Raw genomic sequence first — 26,610 nt, 5'->3', positions numbered from 1 at the left:
GTGCTGCAAAGAGATTCTTTTTTCTGTATCAAATTGGAGCCCTTAACCAAGGCTTGGGATTCTGCGTGCACCTAACACATGGGACTTTTCTAGGGTAGTGCTTTTTTTTCTTCCTTCTAATGTTTTTGGTAAACCATACACTATCCATAACATTTGTTGCTTTTAATATCAGTTTTTGTTTGCCCTCAATCCACTAACAAATTCACCTCCTTTTCATCTAAAAGCAGCCTTAAAAATGCCATTAGTAATTCATCCCTCACCTTTCTCTTCACCTGGTCTTCCAGTGTTTTTACAACTGTAGCCATTTCTTCAGCTTTCATATTTGCTACTTTTACATCCAATTTTGCTTGCCTGTTAACATAAATCGGACCAAGTAAAGAGGCTACTACGATACTGTGAAAAAGCATTTGCAGTTTGCACTTAAAGACTCATGTCTGTTGACAACAAAATAGTCACACACAAAAACGAAAGAATTTGGAATGCATTACAAAATTATTACACTGTAAAATCTGTACCAGACAATTTATAGTCCTTACCTTAACTTGCTATTTTTTACTGCTATCCATGTTTCAGGCTCCATAACACTACATTATCTGGAGGCAATTTTACAAAATACTACTTCACAAATAAAATTATATACATTCATTTACACACACACACCATACCGAAGCTGCTTTTGAAGCTGGTCGATTTCCATTTGCTGCTCACTCACTGTATGAAGAAATTGTTGGTTTGTCTTAAAAAGATAAAAACATTTTTTGTAAATAAACAATGATATATTTAGATAAATAACGTACAACTCCAATGTAATATCACAAATAAGTTAACACTGCCATGTTATCTACAAAGAATAAACTCAATTTAATAATCTCAAGTATGTTCAAGTATTAGATCAATATGCCGTTGGGAAAAGACCAGTCTGGTGGTTCCCTCTAGAGGCCTGCAATGGGAATGGGATCCTGTGGGACCCAACCCAAAACATGCGGGCGCTCAGGAGGCGGTCAGGCACTATGCCTGCGGGTCCGGCAATCCCGCACCACCCTCAATATAATACAGTAAGTCCGACTCAGTGATTCCTAGTTAGCCCCACCCTCCGCTGACCGAGCTTAAAGTCACCAGCCAGCATGGTGCTGCTCCTCCCAGTCCTGTCTCCGCGCCACGCCATTTTGTGGAGCCCGCGCTCAGCCTGCCCTGGAGAATCGTCTGTACACCATCTTAGACAAGTCTGAAGATTATCCATCATCTTCTGCCGCCGGGCCCAGTAGGTAAGAGCAGGCTCGTGCGACGAGCATGCGCGCGCACACACACACTACCACCAATGTTACTCACTCCCACACAGTGCACTGTGCTGTGTCTAGACTGTTATTCACATGGGGGTAAGTGCACTGCACCCTAGTGTCTTCTACAGACACTGGGGTGCAATGTTCTGCACATACCCCATGTGTATAACATGACTCTGCACTAATGCAACTGCAAACATGCTGCTATACACATGGGGGATATGTGCAGACTGCAGAGCATTGCACCCTTGGATCTTCTACAGACCCTAGGGTGCAATGCTCTGCAGTCTGCACATAACATCCCCCCCCCCCCCCCCCCCCCCCATGTACATAGCAGTGTGTGTAGTGTACATTCCTATACAGGTGGGGGTATGTGCAGAGCATTGCACCCTAGGGCTAGTACATATCTATGTTAGCGGGAGTGGGCGGGACTAGACAAACATTTTCGCGGGAGTGGGCGAGACTGGAGACAAATGTTGCGGGCGCGAGTAGAGCAAACACCTTGTCGAGCGGACGGGATTGGTAAAAAAAAATAAAAATCATCGCGAGTGGGAGGGAGTGGGATTGAAAAAACAGTCCCATGCAGGGCTCTAGTTCCCTTTTCTCAAGTTCAGACAATATTGTTACAAAGCAGATTCCTCGACATTCTATTTCTGGGTAGTGGGGGGGGGGGGGGGGGGCTACTAAATCAACCAATATCTTAGTTACCCATTTTGTTTCTGTTCTACAGAAAAATAAAAAAGCAGACAGATCCTTATTTTCCAAGCAATGATTAGCAGGCAGGGACACCCCTGCCTATAGTCATTAGAACCAACTGTATAGGCAGCTCAAGATATGATATAAGAGAATTCATAAATCAACAAAGTATTAACAGAATATTACTATCAGGGACATTATGGCATATCCACAGGATCCTCTAGGAAATGTGTAAACAACGTAGTTCACCATTTGCACAACTCTCATTACAGTCAATGGGAGTTATGCAAACTGTGTAACTCCCCTGCTTTAGTTGTTTTTGGCTGGAAATACACAAAAATGTATTCAAAACCCAGTTTATACACTGGGGTGTCTTAAGAGGTCAGTAAGATTCTCATATTGACCATTAAGTTTACCTAGGAAACGTATCTCAAGATGGCTTATGCTACTGCAACTAGATGTATAAGATGAAAACAGTAGCTGCTACTGAAAAGTTAGGAATGTGTTATAGCATTTGTATGTCTGTCAGAAAATATATAGATATAGATATATCAGCAGCTTATAGAGAGAGATCTCTGTTGGGGAGGGTTGAGGTTTTTTTTTTGTGCCTCTCGCTACTGCTTCTTTGTTGTCAACATGGTCAAGAGGCCTAACAACCCGGCTAAAAAGAATTTCTATTTTTGATGGATGCTAATAAACATCACTGCAGTGATAGGTCTCCAAGAGATGCATATGATGTCTCAGACTATTAAAGTAATAAAAACTTTGAAATGATTTGATAGATATGTTGGTGATAAAATAGGAAGATATGTTAGTTTCCATGGTATTTTTGATGATCTTCAACTTGTACTAGTTTTAGTCTTCTTTCTCCAAAAACTTTATGATGGAGTTAGATAGGTTGGTGAAGAAATTATTATAATTATTAATTATATATTAAAAATATGGATTGGGGACGTCAATGAAGTATGGGATGAGAGTATTAAATCGTATGTGCATGACTGATGGAACTCCGACTGCTAGAACCTTATCTGACCCTAACTGGTCTTCACCTTTATCCAAAACTAGCTTAATACCCGGCGTTGCACGGTTTTTCCTTCCTAATTCTTGTTGGGGAGGAAAATAAACAAAGGAGGAAGCTTTTGACTTCATATCCCATCCTCATATATTGTTGTCATATCCCAACCCCATATCCTGTCCTCCTATCCCGACCTCCTATCCCGTCATCATATCTTGACCTCCTATCCCGTCCTCCTATTTCGACTTCCTATCCTGACCTCCTATCCAGTCCATCTATCCCGTCCTCCTATCCCGACCCGTAATATGTGTACCAGGTATTGAAATATGCCGTACGGAAGTTATGTGGGAACATACATTTCCCATTGATTTGCATGGGACTTTAAACAAAAACCCCGCCCCTGGCAAATGGGGGTGAGTAAAGGTTAAATCACCTATCCTATGTTTTTTGTTGACATATAAGTAACATGTGTGCCAAGTTTCATGTTAATATCCTTAGCCGTTTGGACCTTTTTGTGGAACATACATACATACACACACACACACACACACACACACATTGAGTTTTATATATATATATATGTTGCTGTATATATATATATATATATATATATATATATATATATAGATTTGTAAAGATTTGTAAAGAGCTTGAGTTGATTGATTTATGGAGATGAAAGAATATTAACAAACACTGATAAACATATATTAAAGGGGCACTGACAACCGTATTTTTAATGAGATGTCACTTACCCTATGCACCGTTATGCCTGCTCACCTCGCGCTCACATGGGTGATGCGGTCCCATGAATATTCATTAGGTAGGCAGGCATATCGGTGCAGAGCGGATGAAGGCAGAGAAACTGGATATGCTGGTCCCGCCTCCAGTGCGTAAAACCGGCCATTAGCAGTTTAACAATAATGGCTAATACAACTAGTATTTCCAGAACCAACTAGTAGATGTGGGTAAGTGATAACTCATTATGATCCAGTTCACCTATGTGTATATATAACCCTATGTATTGGGTTTAGTGCAGGTGAACCTACTATCAGTTTTCCCATTTAATAAGACACATAAGACAATGTCAAAAATTGATATAGCTTTGGGAAATCATATTATTTTGGAATTGTTGAACTAGGCTTATGTTGGTAGAAGAGTATTTTTGGACCACTCCCCATTGATGAGAGAATTAAAACTTTAGGAGCAGCCATTTAAAAACAAAACACATATAGCAAAACAAACACATTAATACATTTTAGGAAGTGAAACATCACTAAGTATATTTTCTTCTTCTTCTTGGTATAGATTAAGACTTGATAAGAGACTTCACTAATGATCAAATGCTTAATAGATTTTGCACCTTTTCTGTTCATGATATATGGATTGAGGTAAGCCTTTGCGTTTATGAATGGTGGAACTTATAGGGGAGATTTCTCCCCACAGCAACCAATCAGATCGCTTCTTTCATTTTTCAGAGGCCTTTTCAAAACTGAAAGAAGGGATCTGATTGGTTGCTATGGGCAACTCAGCAACGTTTCCTCTGGACAAGTTTTGATAAATCTTCCCCATAGTCTTTCCATGAGAAACAGAGAGTGAAGCGATCAGAGAGTGGTCGGACCAATGAAAGATATTGCTCTGACTTCGCCTGGTCATATGTTAAATATACATGGACTGCGAGGATGGTGTGGAAGATAAGAGCACTAAGATAACTCTCAGATAACACTAAGATAACTTTCTTAATTAGTTTTTCATTCTCTTCCCTTCCTCTCCTTTGTATACTTGGCGTTATTGTTTTCTGTGGATTGAGATCCTTTCATATGTGGTCCAATTGCAATGGGAAATGTTGGAATGTTGTATCTGGAAACACATTGGCATATTATGCTTGTATTTGTCTTTTTTCCCGTCTGCCTGTTTGCCTGGCTGATGTTCTGATCGGACTAACAGACTTTTTCAAGGCGGCCTAAAGTTAGACATAATACATTTGATGCACACAATGTACTCAGCTTTTTAAAGCAATCTACAGCATTATGTGTGTATATTTTGCTTACTGTGTCTCCCCACATGCTCAATATACAGTGATCCCTCAACTTACAATGGCCTCAACATAAAATTGTTTCAACATACAATGGTCTTTTCTGGACCATTGTAAGTTGAAACCAGAGTCAACATACAATGTACGGACAGTCCAGATCTGTGAAACTTGTCAATGGCCAGAAGAACCGACCAATCAGAATGGGCAATTTACTGGTAAGACACCCTGTATTCCTGAAGCGTATGCACTGACGGATGTCTGGTAGCGCCCCCTACAGTACAGAGTGGTACTACATGTTCTGTACACTTTACCTGTGCCAGGGTTAGCTGCTCCTTTGGACACCGGGTAAGGGCGGCTCCATGTTACTTTTTTAGGACATCGCCTGTACTGTACAGGACCCTGAAGAAGCTCCTTTCCTCTACATAGACCAGTGTTTCCCAAGCAGAGTACCCCCAGCTGTTGCAAAACTACAACTCCCAGCATGCACGGACAGCCTTTGGCTGTCCGGGCATGCTGGGAGTTGTAGTTTTGCAACAGCTGGAGGCTCCCTGCTTGGAAAACACTGACATAGATAGTGATTTACAGCTCCCAGCAGATCTTTCTTACTTTTATATGTAAGGATTTGCTTTATCTGTATTAGTTATCTACTTATTTTTTCTTTAATTCTCACTTTTTTTTTTCCTATTTTTGGACCTTGATTTTGGGCCTTTAGAACCAATTACCAGGTTTCCATAGAGTTATGGTCTCAAAATACAATGGTTTCAACATACAATGGTCATCCCAGAATCAATTAATATTGTAACTTGAGGGACCCCTGTATAATAACACGGTAACATTTTATTTAAGTGCACCCATGAGTTTGCTTAAAGTTAGAATTTTACAATAAAACAGCGAATTAAACCAAAAGAGCACGTTGGACTATTACGAACAGGGTTATTTTTTTTCCCTTTGTCAACCAGCAAAGCCTAATCTACCGTTCATTCGTTCCACAGGACACCGTGTGCTGTAATAGGCTCTATGTCTGACAAGATTTAATAACGCAGGGCCAGAGACGGTTATGTTTTTTTCTCTCCATTTATCCTACGCTACTAAGAAACTCACAGCTGACTAAACATTTACAAAGATTTCCTTTCTAAAAATTTTCTGTTCAGTAGTTGAAAGTCTATTCAAACCTAAAGTCCTGGGTTATGTCAGGAGATGACTCAATGTCCTGCATGTTCTCACAACGCCCAGTAACCACAAATACATGAGAAGCCGCATAACATATGCATGAAATGAATCATAACTGAAACTTGTATACTAAAATAGAGATGGCTTCTAAGCAAATATATAGCTTAATGGCGTTCATCACTTTATTGCTTGCTGTGTGATAAGCCCCATCTATGGCTACAATGAAATGTATCAACAGAGTGACTCATATTGTATGAGCGAAACCCTTACTGTGCTGTTTACTCATATTGTTTTCCAGTAAGGATGGAAATAAAAATGTGACGTGCCCCGAGTAATACGAGTCCACTTTCAAGTGTATTAGTACATGTATTTGCTTTTTTGATAATTGGGAAACATTTCACTGATGGCATACAATATTTCCATATTTATTTTTAAAATTAAAACCTTTCATGCAGCATTAATAGATGAAAATGAGCAGTTTCACTTCATTGTTGCCATAAACAGCAAAGAAAACAAAGTGCTACCTACTTCAATAAAAAAAAAAAATGCACTTGTGAAGGACATTCTATAATATTTTATAATTTATCTGTTGTCACATTGCTTAACTTATCTTGTTCCATGTGATGTTTTATTGGCTAATCAGACAGAAAGGTAAATCTGGCTCCAGAAAGTTAAACAGATTTGTAAATTACTTCTATTAAAAAATCTTAATCCTTCCAGTAATTATCAGTTGTTCTTTTCTGTCTGGCAACAGTGCTCTCTGCTGACATCTCGGGAACTGCACAGAGTAGAAGAGGTTTTCTATGGGGATTTGCTTCTACTCTGAACAGTTCCCAAGACAGGTGTCATCAGAGAGCAATTAGACAGAAAAGAACAACTCAACTGCAGCAGCTCATAAGTACTGAAAGGATTAAGATTTTTTAATAGAAGTAATTTACAAATCTGTTTAACTTTCTGTTTTTTCCCTGGAATACCCCTTTAAAGGAATTCTCCAATTTAGACAATCCCTACTTGTAATTAGTATCCATAAAAATACATGGATCAAAAAGAAAAGTGCCCTGGGCTGGGACCCCCTGTTGTAATATGTAAGGAGATGTGTGTGCAAGAGTAAAAAAAAAAAATTAAGTGAAAAGAGAATAAAATATGAATAAGCCCCTCCCCTAATAAAAGTTTAAGGATAGGATCATACGACACAGATCGGCAGCGTATTTTAGGATGCAGATCCGCCGGTGACCTGACCGTTAGTGTGCCTCCAGCTTTTCCCCCATGTTCGTAGTGGCAAACCGCCACTCCAAACAGTCACACATGGGCCTGCAATTTGCCGCGCATGCTCGCAGTCTGTTCACAGACATCGTGGAGCGGCCGAAATGTCTGAGTCAGGGGGAAACTGCTGAAGGAACACTAACTGTCGGGTCACCGGCGAATGTGTAGAGTAAAATATGTTGCGAATCAGTGTCGTGTAACCCTACCCTTAAACACCCCCCCTTTAAATAAAATAATATAAACAAAAATAAACATGTGCTTTCGCCACGTGTATAAAGGTCTAAACTGTTTTATAACGGCAGTTTTTAAGGGTTTTCATAACTGGACATTACTAGAGATGAGCAACGTTACAATGATTCGATTCGTCATGAACTTCTCGGCTCGGCAGTTGCTGACTTTAGCCTGCATAAATTAGTTCAGCTTTCAGGTGCTCCGGTGGGCTGGAAAAGGTGGATACATTCATAGGAGAGAGCCTATGCAGTCTAAAGTCAGCAACTGTCGAGCCAAGAAGTTTGTGAGGAATCAAATAACTGTAACTTCCCTCATCTCTAGACATTATAATGGGTCATTAAAACGGAGCAACATATAGTGTGAAAGGAGCCTAATAAGAAAGTACTGTATAGAATGGCAATTAGCCATGTTGCATGTAACTCACAGTGGCATATATGTTCACAGGGAATGGTTCTATAAAATGCTTGAAGGTCTCAAAACAGTTACGTTGAGAAAAGTAGAATTTTTCCTGCAGTTTCAGGAAAAGGAGCTAAATGTTTCCAAACGTAACACTACAGTCCAGGTGCTGTTCAGTTTCTGCAACTTATTCTAGTGGACCTGTCATGCAGTTCTCTGTACACCACCTTGAAAAGAATGGCATTTTAGATAGAAACAAATTCTTATTATTTGTGGGCGGTAAGTGCAGTTGGATATACTAGGAATAGTCCATCACTTGCTGGGGGTTGTAAAACCCCTTTGCAAATCTTGCAAAGTTAAACACAAATTAACACTCACAACTGCTAAAAGCAACAGTTTGCCACATGATGGTATACATGTTTGTTAGTTTTTTGCAAAAGGTAAAGTAATTTAAGGTCGGCATTACTATGATCTGTAATGTAGCACAGGAAGGACTTATCTTTACCTGAATTCAATAATAGAAGCCTTTTTTTAAATTACAAAATTCTTCTAATAGATTCAAGATGCAAGCTTATGGTTTTGTAGAGGAGGAAATGTGGATTTCTAAGTAGTTAACTGCAGCCTATGGCCCAGATATATCAAACTGTGTGGGAGAAAAAGAGTGATTTTCCCACAACAACCAATCACAGCTCACCTAACGAGCTCTGAAAGCTGAGCTGTGATTGGTTGCTGTGGGAAAATCTCTCCACTTTTACTCTCTCATAGTTTTATAAACCTGGGCCTAAGCCTTTAAATGATGCTGCAAGGTTACAAGATCTGAGTTTTTCAAATTTTACATTTTAAATATGAATAGGCAACACCCCTAAAACACAACTAATAGTTTACCTGCAAGTGATACAAGACACACATGGAAAGGCTTATTATTACTAATAAATTGAGAAAAAAAAAAAACAAACACATTAGTGGCTTTATATATATGTAGTTCATAAGAAGAAGCAAGTAGAAATCTGTACTGACCAGAAGAAGCGTCACTTCCGACGCAAAACTAGTCATTTTATGGTACGCCCCCTGCACCTGTGAGCTCCGGCTCTCGCTCCCCGCACTTCCAGCTTGCCGCATAGCTGTATCTTGACACTGAAAATAAAGTTCTTCGTAGCAAATTTCAAATACGGGTGGGTGCAGCTTTATTTCTACTTGCTTCTTCTTATGAATTGCATTAAGTGTCTTAAACGTTAAGCTTGCACCCCCGTGAAACTTCACCCATACCAATATTCTCCTAAAGGACTAAGTGAGTCTGTCTATGCAGCTGCAGTACCTGATTGCCGTTACTTGTACTACTGCCTTATATATATATATATATATGTATATATATATATATATATATATATATATGTACACTTACTTACCATATTATATCCTTCTTGGCAATATTTATTGGTCATTTGAACTCACATTGTTGAAAAGTATATTCCGTGTAAAATGAACTGAAGCTGTGATTTTAACACATCATTAGAAATACCTTATGAGGAGTCTATAATGGACCCTTAAATATGTACTGTTCATACTTCAGTAAACCCACTGAAGGTTTAGCACTGCTCATTCAGCTACCCTTCCCATTACATTTCACACATCACAGTCAATACTTGTCTTTATGGTTATTACAATTACCTGCTCTACTTTTTCATGTGCCCCATGGAGTTGTTTGGTTAGCTGCTGAAGATTTGCTAGCTCTTCCTAAGAAATAAATTACAATGTATCCAATTAACATTATGCTATTTTTCAAAATATAAAGCAAATCGTGCTTTCACAATAACTTATTTTGCAAAGGATACATCAGTCACAAACCAACACTAATGCCCAACCAAGTTGTTTGCAGACTGCTCTTTAGGCATCATTATTCCAGTAATCGCTAGTCATACCAAACATCCCTTACCTTGGCCACAGACACAATGATAACTTAGAATTTATAAGTCTTCTGTATTAACTATTTGATTATTTCAAACAGATGGTGCTCAGTATCACATGGGCAATCTAGAGGGCAAGTCTAACATTGTTTCCAGACTAGTTCAGGTTAGTGAACATAGCCACACTACAAACTTCTACTAAAACTCTGCTAGTTAGATGAGCATTCTCATGTTACGCAATGCCGAATAGGTACAAGTCCTACCTTCATTATTTCTTTACCTGGATGATGCAGCTAGCTGCTTTAATTTGGTTTTATACTATTAATTTGGTTTTATACTAGTGGGTACAACTGCATCCACTAAAAAGCATTCCAAAAGAACCCATAGGAGGGTGAAAAGGAAGGAACTTTTAGGCTAAATTTCCACTTGGTTTTTTTCTGGCAGTTTTTTTCTGGCAGTTTTTGGGAAACAGCCACTGCAGTTTATGAGCCAAAGTCAGAAGTGGATCCATAAGGGGGGGAAGTGTAAGTCCTTCCTCTATATGTCCTATTCCTTTTGAATACATTTCTTGCTTTGGCTCAAAAACTGCACTGGCAGTTTTCCAAAAACTGCCAGAAAAAAAAAAATCAAGTGGAAACTTAGCCTTAGGGAGATTTATAGAAAAAAAAAAACCTGTGTGGAGAAGAAGTTGACCAGGTGTTCATAGCAACCAATCAGATTGCTTCTTTAATTTTTTATAAAGGGCCTTTGAAAAATAAAAGAAGCAATCTGATTGGTTACTATGGGCAACTGGTCAGCCTTTCCTCTGCACAAGTTGTGATGAATGTCGCTTTTTGTTCTGTGTAGTCACAGGAGGTATCACTAACCCGCGTCATTGTTGCTGATTGATCAAGAGAAACACTATAATACCGTCTGACTTCAAGAAACTGAGAAAAAGACGGCAGCACATGATCTTTCTCAGACATTCAATCGACAGTGGCTCCAAAAAGAAGGAATAGAGAGGTGATGCACATGTTTGTCCTGCTGCTCAGTCAGTCAGCAAGAGCTGGGTCCCCATTCAGGCAATCACTGGGGGTTCCAGCTGTCAGACAACCCCCCCCCCTCCACATGATCAGTCACTTATCCCCTATTCTGTGGTTAGGTGATACTTTTTTGGCCAATGGAATATTCCTTTAAGGGGAAAAGGTAAAAAACAAAAACCCAATTAATCTTTTGCAATGTTCTGCTCTCAAGCTCCTATATAAATAAATGGAAACATCACAACAGCCTCCTGCCACGTAAAAAAAACTATGGTACACTGCCGACCACAGGCGAGATTTTTTTCCTTTGTACACAAAACTTTAAACCAACTTGTTGCCACTTTAGCCAGCTGACTACCTTTTGCTTCTGTCTCTCTGCCACATGTATGTGTGCATCAGTCATACGTTTCTGATACACTACTTGCAAGCGATCCATTTCTTGTGCAACCGTCTGCCACAGCTGTAACGCATTGTCTCTTTCCTAGAAAAAAAAAAAACTATAATAAGATTTTATTTTAGCACAGGCGGTATGATGGTTGTGAAAAGATGACTAAAGTTTTTATTTTTATGAATATAATTAAATATATGAAGCCAAGCAGATTAGCTGTTTTATCTGATATTTATGTGCAAAAAATGCAGCTATTTCAGAAAATAACCTTAAAGCCTTTCATTGCAATAAAAATGCATTCTTTCCATCAAGCAGGGGGCACTGTTGCTTCACCTATCTTCACCGTACACACCAATAGAGGCTGAAGGACTGAGCAGTATATTGCTGTACCTTGTGTACTCCAGATAGAATTTCTATTCTAACACCATATATGAAGAGCTAATTTAATAGGTCACAGATGTTTCGTGAGTTAGTGTACATCTGTGTAGTTTAAGAAAGCTGTGCCAGCAGAGTTAAAATAGCTCTTACCAAAGTCATAAAAGGTTTATTTCTTCGTTGTTATTTTTTTAAGTTTATCCTGGCTTGGCTTTATGGGAAAAGGAAATGCTCATAGGTGTGATACCATCAGGACAGTGTATTCTTTCCATAGGAAATTTTTTTTAAATAAATAAAGGTTTTAAGCTTACTTGATTTGCAAGTTGCAATTGCTCCTGTAGGTTTCTAATCAATTCTTGTTCTGTAGAAGCTTCGCTGGCCAAAGCAGCATTAGTAGGAAGCGATTCCAGCTGCTTCTCCAGGGACTCTTTTAATTGTTCGTGAAGCCTATGAGAATTAAAGCCAATCTCTTTAAACTTCTTTACATGGTGCCACCTCCCCCTCGCTTTCTGTCACTTTACATGTAGTATTTTGTAGCTGTCTGCGAAACTGAACCTCTAATTAGCTTTCCACAGTTACAAGGTCTGAGGGGGGATTACACAATGACATTATTCACACTATCAGCTGTATACCATGTTATGTGCAAAGTGTATGATGGCTTCATTAGATGTAGCCTCATGTTAATGTAGTGATTCTCAAACGCTGGCAGGGAGGATGGTAGCCGTTATAGTGCCAATTATAAAGCACTCTGCCAAATGGATAGAAAGCATATCTTTGTACATTTTCGAGAACTATGAAACAGAGTCAATATTATGTGTAAGCCGTATACATAGAAATGTGATGAAATAAAAACAAATGAGCCAGTCAGATGAACTAAGCCAAATAACTGGGTTTTATCTGGAATCAAACTGTAGAGTCTGTAACTGTAAACAAGAAATTAATGCACAGCTTATTAGAGAGGAGACAGAGCCATTACGCCAAAAGTTAAGACTCCCAAGACCATACTGTATGTACATCTAAAACGCTTCTAATACTCAATAATCTCCCTGTAACATTAGATGACGTGCACATAAATCTAACCTAAGAGCTCTACAACTACAGCAATACTATGCACAGTGGTACAATTTAAAAACATACTAGTACTTTTTTTCAATATTAGCACCATTATTACTTATGGTAAGGATTCCCTGATATCTTTAAACATGTCCTTACTAAATGTTGATAGGCATAATAACTTTAACTTTGCTTTTATTTTTTTTATTTTTTTTTCATTTAGAAAAGAATCTGAAAACAGCACATATGTAATGCATCATAACATGAAGACAAAAATAAGAGACAATATTATTTCTTTAACATTATTTTTCTCTGTTTTTAAGTTTTAACATAAAAAAAACTGAAAGTGACACGTGATAAATTATAACATAAAGGCACAAGTAAGAAACATTACAAAGACTCATGATTATCTGGTATAGATCAGGAAGTAAGTGGATCTCCTGCCCAGTACATTGGTGTTCTAAACATTTGTGTTGACCGGTCTCTTCTTTCTTGCTCAGAACTACCACAGCCATGACACGCCCCGTAATGCATCTCTATGGGAGAGCCAGTGATACAGTGCTCTTTTTTTCTACGGCTCTCCCATAGAGATGCTTAGAGGGGTTGTGCTGACCACAGCTTTGTGCGGTGGTCGATAGTCTCCTTGCACAGAGCGTGGGGGTCTCAGGGGCCTAAACCGGAATTCTTGCTACTTTTTTTTTTTTTTTTACTCTCAGAAAACAGTTAATGTATTTAAAGAGGTTCTAAAATACTTTTTTTTAATGGCTTATACTTAGGATAGGCCATCAATATCTGATTGGTGGGGCGCTGAAACCTGGGACCTTCCGATTTTGCGTGACAGATTTTCAGTCACCATAGTGGATATTACCCCATTGAAGACTAACTTTCAATGCAATTTCGGGTAATCTTCTCAAGATGTTTCACTGCACATAAAAGTTTAAATGGGAACTCCGGTGGAAATTTATTTTTGACAAATCAACTGGTGCCAGAAAGTTAAACAGATTTGTTCATTGTTAAAATGTTCATTGTTAAAATGTCTAAGGCTGAAAGTCAGAAGATTTATGAATTCAATTCTCTAGAGCCGAATGGCCTGAACTCGAATTTTGAACTTTTTGGATTTTTGTAGAGTGTGTCCCGCTCTCCCCATGGGGGCCCCCTTTTCCATTTGGGGGCCCCCATGGGGGATTTGGACCCACTCTATCTTTGTTCTGCGTGACAAGCCATCCTTTAACCTTCCTGTATACTAATTACTTTCAGTGACTTTATTATGTATATCTATAGTATTTTATTTTATTTATGCACTTATTTCTTATTTTTTATTTATTTTTCACATTTATTTTACATTTTTTATTTATTATCCTTTTTTATTTATTTTTTATTATTTTTTATATTTATTTTTTCTACTTTATTTCCATCTTTTACTTTTCAATTTTAATTTTATTTTAATTTATTTTTCGCTTTTATCAATATTGTAAATTTTCTACATTATTTTTATTTTTATTTACTATTTATTATTATTTTTTATTATTTCTATCTTAGTATTATACATTTTATCTGTACATCTTACTGTGTGTTATATGTACCATTCTAATGTTTATAATATATATAATACTATATTTAAATAAGAACGCATACATACTGATTCTAAATGTGAACACTGTTCTATCAAGATGAAACAACCCCATGTTTCCCGTTCCATTCTGCTATTTGCGGAAGATCTAAACAGAAACCCACCTGTTACAATTAGACAGGTAACATGTATAAAAGGACTTTGAGCTTCACTGTTAAAGATATCTCTACTGAGGAAAGGGTCATATATAAAGTACCCTGAAACGCGTCTAGAGAAAGAAATATTTACCGCATGACCACCGCAATCCACAAACCGCTATCACTTATCTCCGATACAACTCCATCATCTGCTGTTTTCACACCTGGCTGTAATCCATCCACCATGCCACCAGACGCCGAGAGATCCTCCACGAGGCTTTCCTTCCTTTGTTTCCAGAGCAAGATCCATCCATCTCCGAGTACATCTCCACCTCCGGAGCCACTCCGTGACCGGTGACTTCTCCTCGGCCTGCGGCAACCGGGCCCGTCACCGCAAGCGCATGCCAGCGCTGGACACAGCCTCCACTACATCTGCCATCGAGCCTGCAATTATTCAGTGACCGGTGATCTTTTCTTTGGCCTGTGGCATCCGGGCCCGTCACCGTAAGCGCATGCTAGCGCTGGACACAGCCTCCATACATCCATCTCTCGGACGTCCAGCCAAAACTACCTTTAGGAGTTGGTAACTAGATCACTTTGTGAACTGTTCTAAATCACATGAGAAAGGAGTGTACTGCACAAAAGTACACTATGTCGGTTTGCAACATATTGGGATAGCGGTAGAACATAATTTACATGCTATATTTTAACATCTTTTAATATATGCTTTGTATTCAAATATCATACCTCCCCACAAGGGCCCTGTGGTAGGAGGCATTTATGTATTAGATTTGCATTATTTATTTTATGTCTCATTTGTAATATTTTATTAATTTATATTAAATTTGTACATCATTTAACCCCTTAAGGACCGGGGTTTTTTCCGTTTTTGCATTTTCGTTTTTTGCTCCTTGCCTTTAAAAAATCATAACTCTTTCAATTTTGCACCTAAAAATCCATATGATGGCTTATTTTTTGCACCACCAATTCTACTTTGTAATGACGTCAGTCATTGTGCCCAAAAATCTACGGTGAAACGGGAAAAAAAATCATTGTGAGACAAAATTGAAAAAAAAAATGCCATTTTGTAACTTTTGGGGGCTTCCGTTTCTACGTAGTACATTTTTCGGTAAAAATGACCCCTTATCTTTATTCTGTAGGTCCATACGATTAAAATGATACCCTACTTATACAGGTTTGAATTTGTCGCACTTCTGGAAAAAATCATAACTTCATGCAGAAAAATTTATACGTTTAAAATTGTCATCTTCTGACCCCTATAACTTTTTTATTTTTCCGTGTATGGGGCGGTATGAGGGCTCATTTTTTGCGCCGTGATCTGAAGTTTTTAACGGTACCATTTTTGCATTGATAGGACTTATTGATCGCTTTTTATTCATTTTTTCATGATATAAAAAGTGACCAAAAATGCACTATTTTGGACTTTGGAATTTTTTTGCGCGCACGCCATTGACCGTGCGGTTTAATTAACGATATATTTTTATAATTCGGACATTTCCGCACGCGGCGATACCATTTATGTTTATTTTTATTTTTATTTACACTGTGTTTTTTCTTTTATGGGAAAAGGGGGGTGATTCAAACTTTTAATAGGGAAGGGGTTAAATGATGTTTATTCACTTTTTTTTTGCACTTTTTTTTTGCAGTGTTATAGGTCCCATAGGGACCTATAACACTGCACACACTGATCTTTTACATTGATCACTGGTTTCTCATAAGAAACCAGTGATCGATGATTCTGCCGCATGACTGCTCATGCCTGGATCTCAGGCACTGAGCAGTCATTCGGCGATCGGACAGCGAGGAGGCAGGTAGGGGCCCTCCCGCTGTCCTGTCAGCTGTTCGGGATGCCGCGATTTCACCGCGGCTATCCCGAACAGCCCACTAAGCTAGCCGGCATGCTTTCGGTTTCACTTTAGACGCGGCGTTCAACTTTGAACGCCGCGTCTAAAGGGTTAATAGCGCGCGGCACAGCGATCAATGCCGCGCGCTATTAGCCACGGGTCCCGGCCGTTGTTAGAGGCCGGGCCCGACCCGCTATGACGCGGGGCCACGCCGTGGCCCGCGTTATAGATCGGGAGTGGACACATGACGTTCCAGTACGTCATGTGTCCTTAAGGGGTTAAAGTGAAGCACAGTCAGATTAATTTTTTTCTGTAATTTCATCATCATGTACCATTTTATGGTATTAGTCTAGAGGCATTTGGTACCCCCCCTTTTTACCTTTATATATTATTTGGTACTAGTATTTTTTTGGTGTAAATACTTTCCATTTAGCCTAATTTGTATTGTGAGCTGCACATACCCCATTTTTTTTCAGATTTGTAAAGGACTTCTATTCAAAAATCTTAACCCTTCTAGTACTTATCAGCTGCTGTATACTACAGATATACTACAGAGAAATTTGTGAATTTCTTTTCTGCCTGACAACAGTGCTCTCTGCTGACACCTCTGTCCGTGTCAGGACTGTCCAGAAAAGGAGGTTTTCTATGGGGATTTGCTTCTAACCTGACAGTTCCTGACACGGACAGAGGTGTCAGCAGAGAGCACTGTTGTCAGGCAGAAAAGAAATTCACAAATTTCTCTGTAGTATATCTGTAGTATACAGCAGCTGATAAGTACTAGAAGGGTTAAGATTTTTAAATAGAAGAAAATTTACAAATCTGTTTAACTTTCTGGCACCAGTTGATTTGTCAAAAATTTTTTTCCACCGGAGTTCCCCTTTAATTAAAGGGGAGCCAATAGCAGCAAACTGTAATAATCCAAATATGCTAATGATCTTCAAGTAATGAAGGCGGTCTACAGTCTCTGATCAATTTTCATCCTGACCAGAACAGCCAGATAACACTGCCCCCTTCATAAATAGTTATAATAGTTCCCTCTTCAGCACGTCTGCTAGGCACACTTTTATAATGCATATGGGTAGTTATACCAGTATTGCTACCTCAGTACAGGAGCACAGTCTCCTTGTGTATTACTAATCCAAATAATCACAGAGAAGGTACAGTCGTGTAGCAATGAAAAAATCCTTGTCAAACATTGAGAAGGTAAGGAAAAGAGGGAGGAGAGAGCATGGATGATGCTTTATATATAAAAAACACTCCAGCTCACCTTCTCAATAGAATTGACTCAAAGTTGCCTAGTGCCAGGACCACTCAATTATAAAAATAAATAAATTGTTTATTTATTTATTTATAGAAAGAAAACAAAGAGACAAACAAGTCAGCGGCTGAACCCCCCCTCTAAAGCAAAAAAAAAAAAAACAGGTCATAGGAAGCCCAGGACAGTAACCAATCATATACAGTATAAACAATAGAAAAGTATAACCCAGCGGTTAGGAAACATGCTCTACATGACTGCGCATAGAGGAGGCCCTTACCAGATCCCACAGGGTTTTTATCATATGAGCTCAACAAAAGTGATCAGGCCAACAAAGTCAAGGAAAAAACATAAAAGGGAAAAGAACAAACACTAAAATACATTAGTTGAAAATCTTAAAACAGCTACTTTCTATCTCCAATTCCAGTGCCACCAAGTGAAATAAGATACAGAATATGAACAAGTATGTGTAAAGCTTTATTCTTAAAACATCTGCAAAGATATTTATCAAGTCTGATATTGTTTACCAACACCTAGTAGTGTTTAAGCATGGTCATCACCATACATAGAATTTACACAAACTAATTAACACCCTAAGAAATTAATTTGAAAAAAGAAAGGGAAAATCTGTTAGCATTCTTGTGAACTGTAGAATTAGAAAGAATGGATAGCCATATAAATGTTTACTTGACCATTGGCTAGGGAATACACTACCACCAAAATGCACACACAAAAAAATATAATCATGTATAAATATAAACAATAGCTGGGATTCAAGCTGTCCCAGGTGTAATTCCTACAACTTTACCCCACCTCATAAATTATCACATTTTTACAGATGCTTTAGAAATTAAACTCTGATTCACAGTACGCAAGTGTGACCTGACACACTATCCGAAAATCCCTGCAACCTGGATATGACCTGATTAGAATACTGTGTGCCTGTGGGCACCAAAACACATGGCATAAATTATATAGTAAGGGATTTCAAACCAATTCATAGGCTACAGTCACGGCCGTAAATGTTGGCACCCATGACATTTTTCTAGAAAATGAAGTATTTCTAACAGAAAAGGATTGTTTATTTCCATTGTGTATTGGAACTACACCAAAAAAAAGGAGGAAAAAAAAGCAAATTGGACATAATGTCACAACAAACTCCAAATATGAGCCGGACAAAATTATTGGCACCCTTTAAAAATTTTGGAAAAATAAGATTGTTTCAAGCATGTAATTCTCCTTTAACCCCTTAAGGACCAAGCCCATTTTAACCTTAAGGACCAGGCCAATTTTATTTTTGCGTTTTTGCTTTTTCCTCCTCGCCTAAATCCATAACTCTCTTATATTTCCATCTACAGACCCATGTAAGGGCTTGTTTTTCACATGACCAAATTGTACTTTGTAATGAAACCTCTCATTTTACCATAAAATGTACGGTGAACCCAAAAAAACATTTTTTTAGGGAGGAAATACGATTAAAATGATACCCATGGCTGGATACTTTTATATTTTTGTACCGCTTAAAAAAATCTTAAACTTTTTGTACAAAATCAGTAATCTAAAATCGCCCAATTTTGATCTAAAATCGCCCTAATTTTTTGCACCATTATCTGTTCTTTATATCGATACCACATTTGCATATATAAAACTTTTAAATAATTTATATATTTATAAATTTATTGGGAATAAAATGTGACTAAAAAGTATTTTTACGCCTTTTGGGGGGTAAAATGGGAAAAACTGACAATTTATTCTTATTTAACTTTTTATTTTTTTTTACTTTTTATGTCCCCATAGGGGACTATCTATAGCAGTCACTTGATTGCTTATACTGTTCAGTGATATGCATAGGGTGATCTTCTGCTCTGGTCTGCCCGATCTCAGACCAGAGCAGGAGCCACCGGGAAACGGACTGAGGTAAGTGAGGGGGCCACCATCCGCCATCACAGATGATCAGATCCCCACGGCAACGCTGCTGGCGATCCGATCATCTATTTTAACATGTGCACTGTTGCAGATGCCATGATCTGTACGGATCACAGCATCTGAGGGGTTAATGGCGGACATCTGAGCGATCGCGATGTCGGCCATTACCGAAGGGAACCGGCCGTGTATGACGCGAGCACCGCTACGATACTCGCGGGCATACACGGGACGTAAATGTATGTCCTGGTGCGCTAAGAACTGCCGCACCAGGATATACATTTACGTCCATGGTCGTTAAGGGGTTAAACTCACCTGGGGCAAGTAACAGGTATGGGCAATATAAAAATAAAATCACACCTGAAAGCAGATGAAAAGGAGAGAAGTTAACTGTGTGCCACACTAAGCATGGACAACAGAAAGAGAAGAGAACTGTCTGAGGACTTAGGAACCAAAATTGTGGAAAAATATCAACAATCTCAAGGTTACAAGTCCATTTCCAGAGATCTAGATTTGCCTTTGTCTACAGTGCGCAACATTATCAAGAAGTTTGCAACCAATGACACTGTAGCTAATCTCCCTCGGTGTGGATGTAAAAGAAAAACGTATGAAAGGTGTCAATGCAGGATAGTCTGGATGGTGGATAAGCCGCCCCAAACAAGTTCCAAAGATATTCAAGCTGTCCTGCAGGCTCAGTGAGCATCAGTGTCAGCGCCAACTATCCGTCAACATTTAAAATGAAATTAAACGCTATGGCAAGAGACCCAGGAGGACTCCAGTGCTGAAACAGAGACATAAAAAAGCAAGACTACATTTTTCCAAAACCAAAATCCTTCTGGGAAAACGTCTTGTGGACAAATGAGACCAAGATAGAGCTTTTTGGTAAAGCACATCATTCTACTGTTTACCGAAAACGGAAGGAGGCTTACAAAGAAAAGAACACAGTACTTAGTGAAATATGGTGGAGGTTCAATGATGTTTTGGGGTTGTTTTACTGCCTCTGGCACTGGGTGCCTTGAATGTGTGCAAGGCATCATGAAATCTGAGGATTACTAACGGATTTTGGGTCACACTGTACAGCCCAGTGTCAGAAAGCTGGGTTTGCGTCCGAGATCTTGGGTCTTCCAGCAGGACAATGATCCCAAACATACGTCAAAAAGCACCCAGAAATGGATGGCAACAAAGGGCTGGAGAGTTCTGAAGTGGCCAGCAATGAGTCCAGATCTAAATCCCATTGAACACCTGTGGAGAGATCTTAAAATTGCTGTTGGGAAAAGGCACCCTTCCAATAAGAGAGACCTGGAGCAGTTTGCAAAGGAAGAGTGGTCCAACATTCCGGCTGAGAGGTGCAAGAAACTTATTGATGGTTATAGGAAGCGACTGATTTCAGTTATTTTTTCCAAAGGGTGTGCAACCAAATATTAAGTTAAGGGTGACAATAATTTTGTCCAGACCATTTTTTGGAGTTTGGTGTGACATTATGTCCAATTTGCTTTTTTTCCTAACTTTTTTGGTGTAGTTCCAATACACACAAAGGGAATAAACATGTGTATAGCAAAACATGTGATACTGCAATCCTTTTCTGTAAGAAATACTTTCAGTGGTGCCAACATTTACGGCCACGACTGTGTTAACTGTGGGTATCGAGTGAAATTATAAGACATTACATGTATGCAACTACTAAATGCAAATGGAAATAAACCTAATAGCATTTCCTACCAAAATAAAAAAATACATGCTTTAATACACATTTAAATGAACAGTAAATTGCTAAGTTTTATACTTATATTAATTATTTTAAACTGCATATAATACTTTTAAAAAGCAGCTCCTAAAGCTTGTAAATTAACAACAGAAAAATAACACACTTTACCAATCCACTGACGCTTCGGTTCTGGTACTTCCAGGGTCTCTACTTTCTAGTTCCACCCAACAAGGACATGATCACATACAGTTTTTGCGGTTTCTTGATATGCCCTCTTGTCCCCAATATATGGTGGGGTTATTGTTTGCCTGACAATTCAGTTAATTTCTAGATGGATGTGAACTTAGTTTTAATAATCCAAAAAGAAAAGCACTGACAGTTCACGTCTCCACACTAGCAATCACCTGGACTCAGGCTGGTCAGCAGCGTCTCTGGCCCATAAGCTGAATACAAATGTAACGGAATGTCAAGCGTTGTGATTTTGATAAAATCAGGAACTCTTCATTGGGTTAAATCAAAGACATACTGTAATTACTGGCTCTGTCCGCACCAGTAGGGATAATGCGGTTTAGCCTTGTTGTTTATTCTGGTTGCTGTGGCTAGGCCCTAGCTATCTGAGCTGGTCAGCTGACCATGCTGAGATCGCACCTGCGTTGCTGGCTATTTAAACCTGCAGTGGGCTTTAGTCTTGGCCAGTGAATGAACTTAGTTTTAGTAACCAGCATTGTTTGTTCTCTGTTTTCTGGATATTGATCTTTGGCTTTTCCCTCGACTCTTCTCTTGCTCTGTGTTCCTGTACTCAACTATCTACTGGTACCGACCTCGGCTAGACTGACAAAGAGTCCAGTACGGGCTCAAAACAATTGTTGCAATAAACCACCAGTTTTTACTACTGTGTGCTGGCATCTTTCTTGGGAGGAGAAGTGCTGGTCTGGATGTCCTTCTTTTGGGATTTTATCCACATACTCTATTTCTTTACTGTATTAACACAGGAAAATCCTATGTCAGATAACAGGGGAAGAGACTAAGTAAATTCTCAAAAGCAAATCTTGGCTAGTTAACCCAACAAAAAGGTTGATGCCACCTTAGTAACATGGAATCCATCCCAGGGTTGTGCAGGAACTAAGTACCGTGCTAGACAGACTCTTATTCCTTTTATTGAAAGATTCTATAATGACAGGGATTGTTTCACAGGACTAGCACTTAGCAAATGTGGTACCAATATTCAAAAATAGGTCAAAAATGGATCCTGGGAACTATAGGCCTGTAAACATCTGTTTAACATAGGCCTGTAAATAACTGTTTAACATCTGTTGTGGGTAAGATTTTTGAGGGTCTTCTGAGAGATGCTATTCTGGAATATCTTAATGAAAATAACCTTCTGACATACCACCAACATGGGTTTATGTGGGATCAGTCCTGTCATACTAATCTGAACAGCTTCTATGAGGAGGTTAGTTATAGACTAGACCGGGGAGAAACTGTGGATGTTTTATATCTGAAATTTTCTAAGGCAGTTATCTGACTTTTCTAAGTACTGTGTCGCACAGAAGGTTAGTACATAAAATGAGGATGCTGGAACTAAGGGAGGATATATGTTAAAGGGTTAGCAACTGGCTCCGTGACAGGAAGCAAAGGGTGAGTACCATTGGAACTTGCTCTGGTTGGGTGACCGTTACTAATGGGGTAAGTACTGGATCCACTTCTTTTAAATATGTTTACTAAAGAATTTGAAGAGGGATTACAGAGTAGAATTTCAATGTTTCACGGAATGTAATAAGGGGTGCAGTGGGCATTTACGCCCCACAGGTGTCTGACAGATTTTTGGAGCAGTGGTCCGTGAAAATGAAAAATGTAATTTTTTTAATTTTTTATGAAATTTGGGGATTTTTCAACAAGAAAGGATCCAAGTAACGACAAAAATTTACCATTATGTTAAAGTAGAATATGTCACGAAAAAACAAACAAAGGGCTCAGACCTTAACCTCTTAAGGACCAGGAACGTACCAGTAAGTCCTGAGTCCTTTCCCTTTCTATATAACGTGGGGCCACGGCATTGCCCCGCGTCATAGCGGGGCGGGTCTAGCAACGGCCGGAACACCGCGTCTAAAGTGAAAGTAAATCACTGCTGGTTAACTCAGGGGGCTGTTTGGGATGTCCGCGGTGAAATAGCGGAATGCCGAAAAGCTCTGGGACACGAGGAGGGTCTCCTACCTTGCCTCATGGTGTCCGATCGCTGAATGACTGCTCAGTGCCTGAGATCCAGGCATGAGCAGTCAAGCGGCAGAATCATTGATCACTGGTTTCCTATAAGAAACCAGTGATCAATGTAAAAGATCAGTGTGTGCAGTGTTATAGCCCCCTATGGGAGCTATAACACTGCAAAAAAAAAAGTAAGAAAAAAAAACCCTCCCCCAATTAAAGTTTGAATAATCCCCCTTTTCCCATTAAAAAAAAAAAAATGATCTGTGTAAATAAAAATAAACATATGTGGTATCGCCGCGTGCGGAAATGTGTCCGAATGATAAAAATATATCATTAATTAAACCGAACAGTCAATGGCAATTTCAAAATCCTAAATAGTGTATTATTGGTCACTTTTCATATCATGAAATAATGAATAAAAAGCGATCAACAAGTCCGATCAATACAAAAATGGTACCGCTAAAAACTTCAGATCACGGCGCAAAAAATGAGCGCTCATGCGCGGAAAAAAACTAAAAAGGTAAAGGGGTCAGAAGATGACAATTTTAAAGGTATACATTTTCCTGCATGTAGTTATGATTTTTTTCAGAAGTACGACAAAATCAAACCTATATAAGTAGGGTATCATTTTAATCGTATGGACCGACAGAATAAAGAAAATGTGTCATTTTTACAGAAAAATATACTGCGTAGAAACAGAAGCCCCCAAAAATTACAAAATGGCATTTTTTTTTTCCAATTTTGTCTCACAATGATTTTTTTTTCCGTTTCGCCGTACATTTTTGGGTAAAATGACTGATGTCATTACAAAGTAGAATTAGTGGCGCAAAATATAAGCCATCATATGGATTGTTAGGTGCAAAACTGAAAGAGTTATGATTTTTTAAAGGAAAGGAGGAAAAAATGAAAGTGCAAAAATGGAAAAACCCCTGGTCCTTAACCTGTTGGGGACAAAGGGCGTATGCATACGCCCATGGGAATTTCGGTCCCCGCCGCGCTCCGGACGGGGACCGGGCCGGGGTGACTGCTGATATTTATTAGACCCCCCCCCCCCATGTCGGTGATCGGCGCAAATCGCAAGTGAATTCACACTTGCGATTTGCGCCGATTCCGGGTCATTAGGGGTCTATGGTGACCCGGAATAGAAGGGGGATTGCGGTTGTCTAAGACAACTACGATCCCCCTACAGCGATAGGAGTGAGGTGGCAGGGGTGCCACCCCTCCTATCTCCGCTATTGGTGGTCTAGACGCGACCACCAATAGCAGATCAGGGGCGGAGGGGTTTACTTTCCTTTTCCCGGTCCTGCCCTCCCACAATAGGCGGGGCAGGACGGGGAAAACGACGGGGACCGAACAACGAAGGTCCACTTACCCCTCCGGAGGCTGCGGGCGACGGTGATCGGCGGGCGGCGACTGAGATCAGCGCAGGCGGCGTGCGGCAGAAGAGGACGGCTCCCTGGATCCTACGGAAGCCGGTAAGTTGCCTAGCAACATCTGGAGGGCTACAATCTGAGACTGTAGCCCTCCAGATGTTGCAAAACTACAACTCACAGCATGCCCAGACAGCTGTTTGCTGTTTGGGCATGCTGGAATATGTAGTTTTGCAACAGCTGGAGGGCTGCAGTTTGAGACCACTATATAGTGGTCTCTAAACTGTATCCCTCCAGATCTTGCAAAACTACAACTCCTAGCATGCTCAAAAAGCTCTTTGCTGTCTGGACATGCTGGGATTTGTAGTTTTGCAACATCTGGAGGGTCACAGTTTGGAGATCACTGGGCAGTGGTCTATAAACTGTAGCCCTCCAGATGTTGCAAAACTGCAAATCCCAGCATGCTGAAACAGCAAACAGCTGTCTCTGCATGCTGGGAGTTGTAGTTGCGTAACCTCCAGCTATTGCATAACTACATCTCCCAGCATGTCCTTCGGCGATCAGTACATGCTGGGAGTTGTATTTTTGCAACAGCTGGAGGCACACTGGTTGGAAAATACTGTTAGGTAACAGAACCTAACTGGAGGTTTTTCAACCAGTGTGCCTCCAGCTGTTGCAAAAGTACAACTCCCAGCATGCACTGTCAGTACATGCTGGGAGTTGTGGTTTTGAAACAGCTGGAGGGTACATTCACACAGGCAGGTTTACAGTAAATTTCCTGCTTCAAGTTTGGTCTGCGGCAATTTTTTTGCCGCAAAGCAAACTCATAGCGGGAAACTCACCGTAACACGCCAGTGCGAATGTACCCTAAAAACACTACACTACACTACACTACACTACCACATAATAAAAAGTAAAACCCTACATATACACCCCCTTAGACTGTCCCCCCCCCCCAATAAAAAAGAAAAACATATTGTACGGCAGGGTTTCCAAAACGGAGCCTCCAGCTGTTGCAAAACAACAACTCCCAGCATTTCTGGACAGCCACTGACTGTCCAGGCATTCTAGGAGTTCAGCAACAGCTGGAGGCACCCTGTTTGGGAATCACTGGCGTAGAATACCCCTATGTCCACCCCTATGCAATTCCTAATTTAGTCCTCAAATGCGCATGGCGCTCTCTCACTTCAGAGCCCTGTCGTATTTCAAGGAAACAGTTTAGGGCCACATATGGGGTATTTTCGTAATCGGGAGAAATTGCACTACAAATTTTAGGGGGCTTTTTCTCCCTTTACCCCTTATGAAAAGGAAAAGTTCAGGGTTACACCAGCCTGTTAGTGTAAAAAATAAAAATGTTTACACTAACATGCTGGTGTTGCCCCATACTTTTTATTTTCACAAGCAGTAAAAGGAAAAAAAGCCCCCCGAAATTAGTAACGCAATTTCTCCTGAGTACGGAATTACCCAATATGTGGGCGTAAAACGCTCTGCGGGCGCAAAACAAGGCTCAGGAGTGAGAGTGCACCATGTATATTTGAGGCCTAAATTCGTGATTTGCATAGCGGTGGCTGATTTTACAGTGGTTCTGACATAAACGCAAAAATATAAATACCCACATGTGACCCCATTTTAGAAACTACACCCCCCACGGAACGGAACAATGGGTATAGTGAGCATTTACACCCCACAGGTGTTTGACGAATTTTCATTAAAGTTGGATGGGAAAATGAAAAAAAAAATTTCACTAAAATGCTGGCG

The 26,610-nt window shown here is 39.6% G+C and overlaps 1 protein-coding gene across 5 annotated transcripts in view; it reads right to left on the bottom strand.

Annotated features, from left to right (window-relative positions):
• SCLT1 (sodium channel and clathrin linker 1) overlaps positions 1-26,610 on the bottom strand; it is a 304,861-nt gene that overhangs the window by 220,217 nt on the left and 58,034 nt on the right. For 4 of the 5 annotated variants that reach the window (XR_008890865.1, XR_008890864.1, XM_056563484.1 and 1 more), the window contains exons 7-11: positions 12,081-12,216; positions 11,365-11,487; positions 9,752-9,817; positions 666-736; positions 261-351 (exon numbers count right to left, since the gene is read on the bottom strand). Coding sequence is in view for 3 of the 5 variants with exons in the window: in XM_056563484.1 (XP_056419459.1) it covers positions 261-351; positions 666-736; positions 9,752-9,817; positions 11,365-11,487; positions 12,081-12,216 (487 nt within the window). In the remaining 2 variants the exon portion in view is untranslated. The remainder of the gene's footprint in view (positions 1-260; positions 352-665; positions 737-9,751; positions 9,818-11,364; positions 11,488-12,080; positions 12,217-26,610) is intronic. The other variant, XM_056563491.1, reaches the window with a different exon arrangement.

The sequence above is a fragment of the Hyla sarda genome, chromosome 1, assembly GCF_029499605.1.
Source record: "Hyla sarda isolate aHylSar1 chromosome 1, aHylSar1.hap1, whole genome shotgun sequence".
Lineage (NCBI taxonomy): Eukaryota > Metazoa > Chordata > Amphibia > Anura > Hylidae > Hyla > Hyla sarda.
The sequence above is the reverse complement of the archived record's forward strand: the minus strand, read 5'-3'. Positions and strand labels throughout refer to the sequence as shown.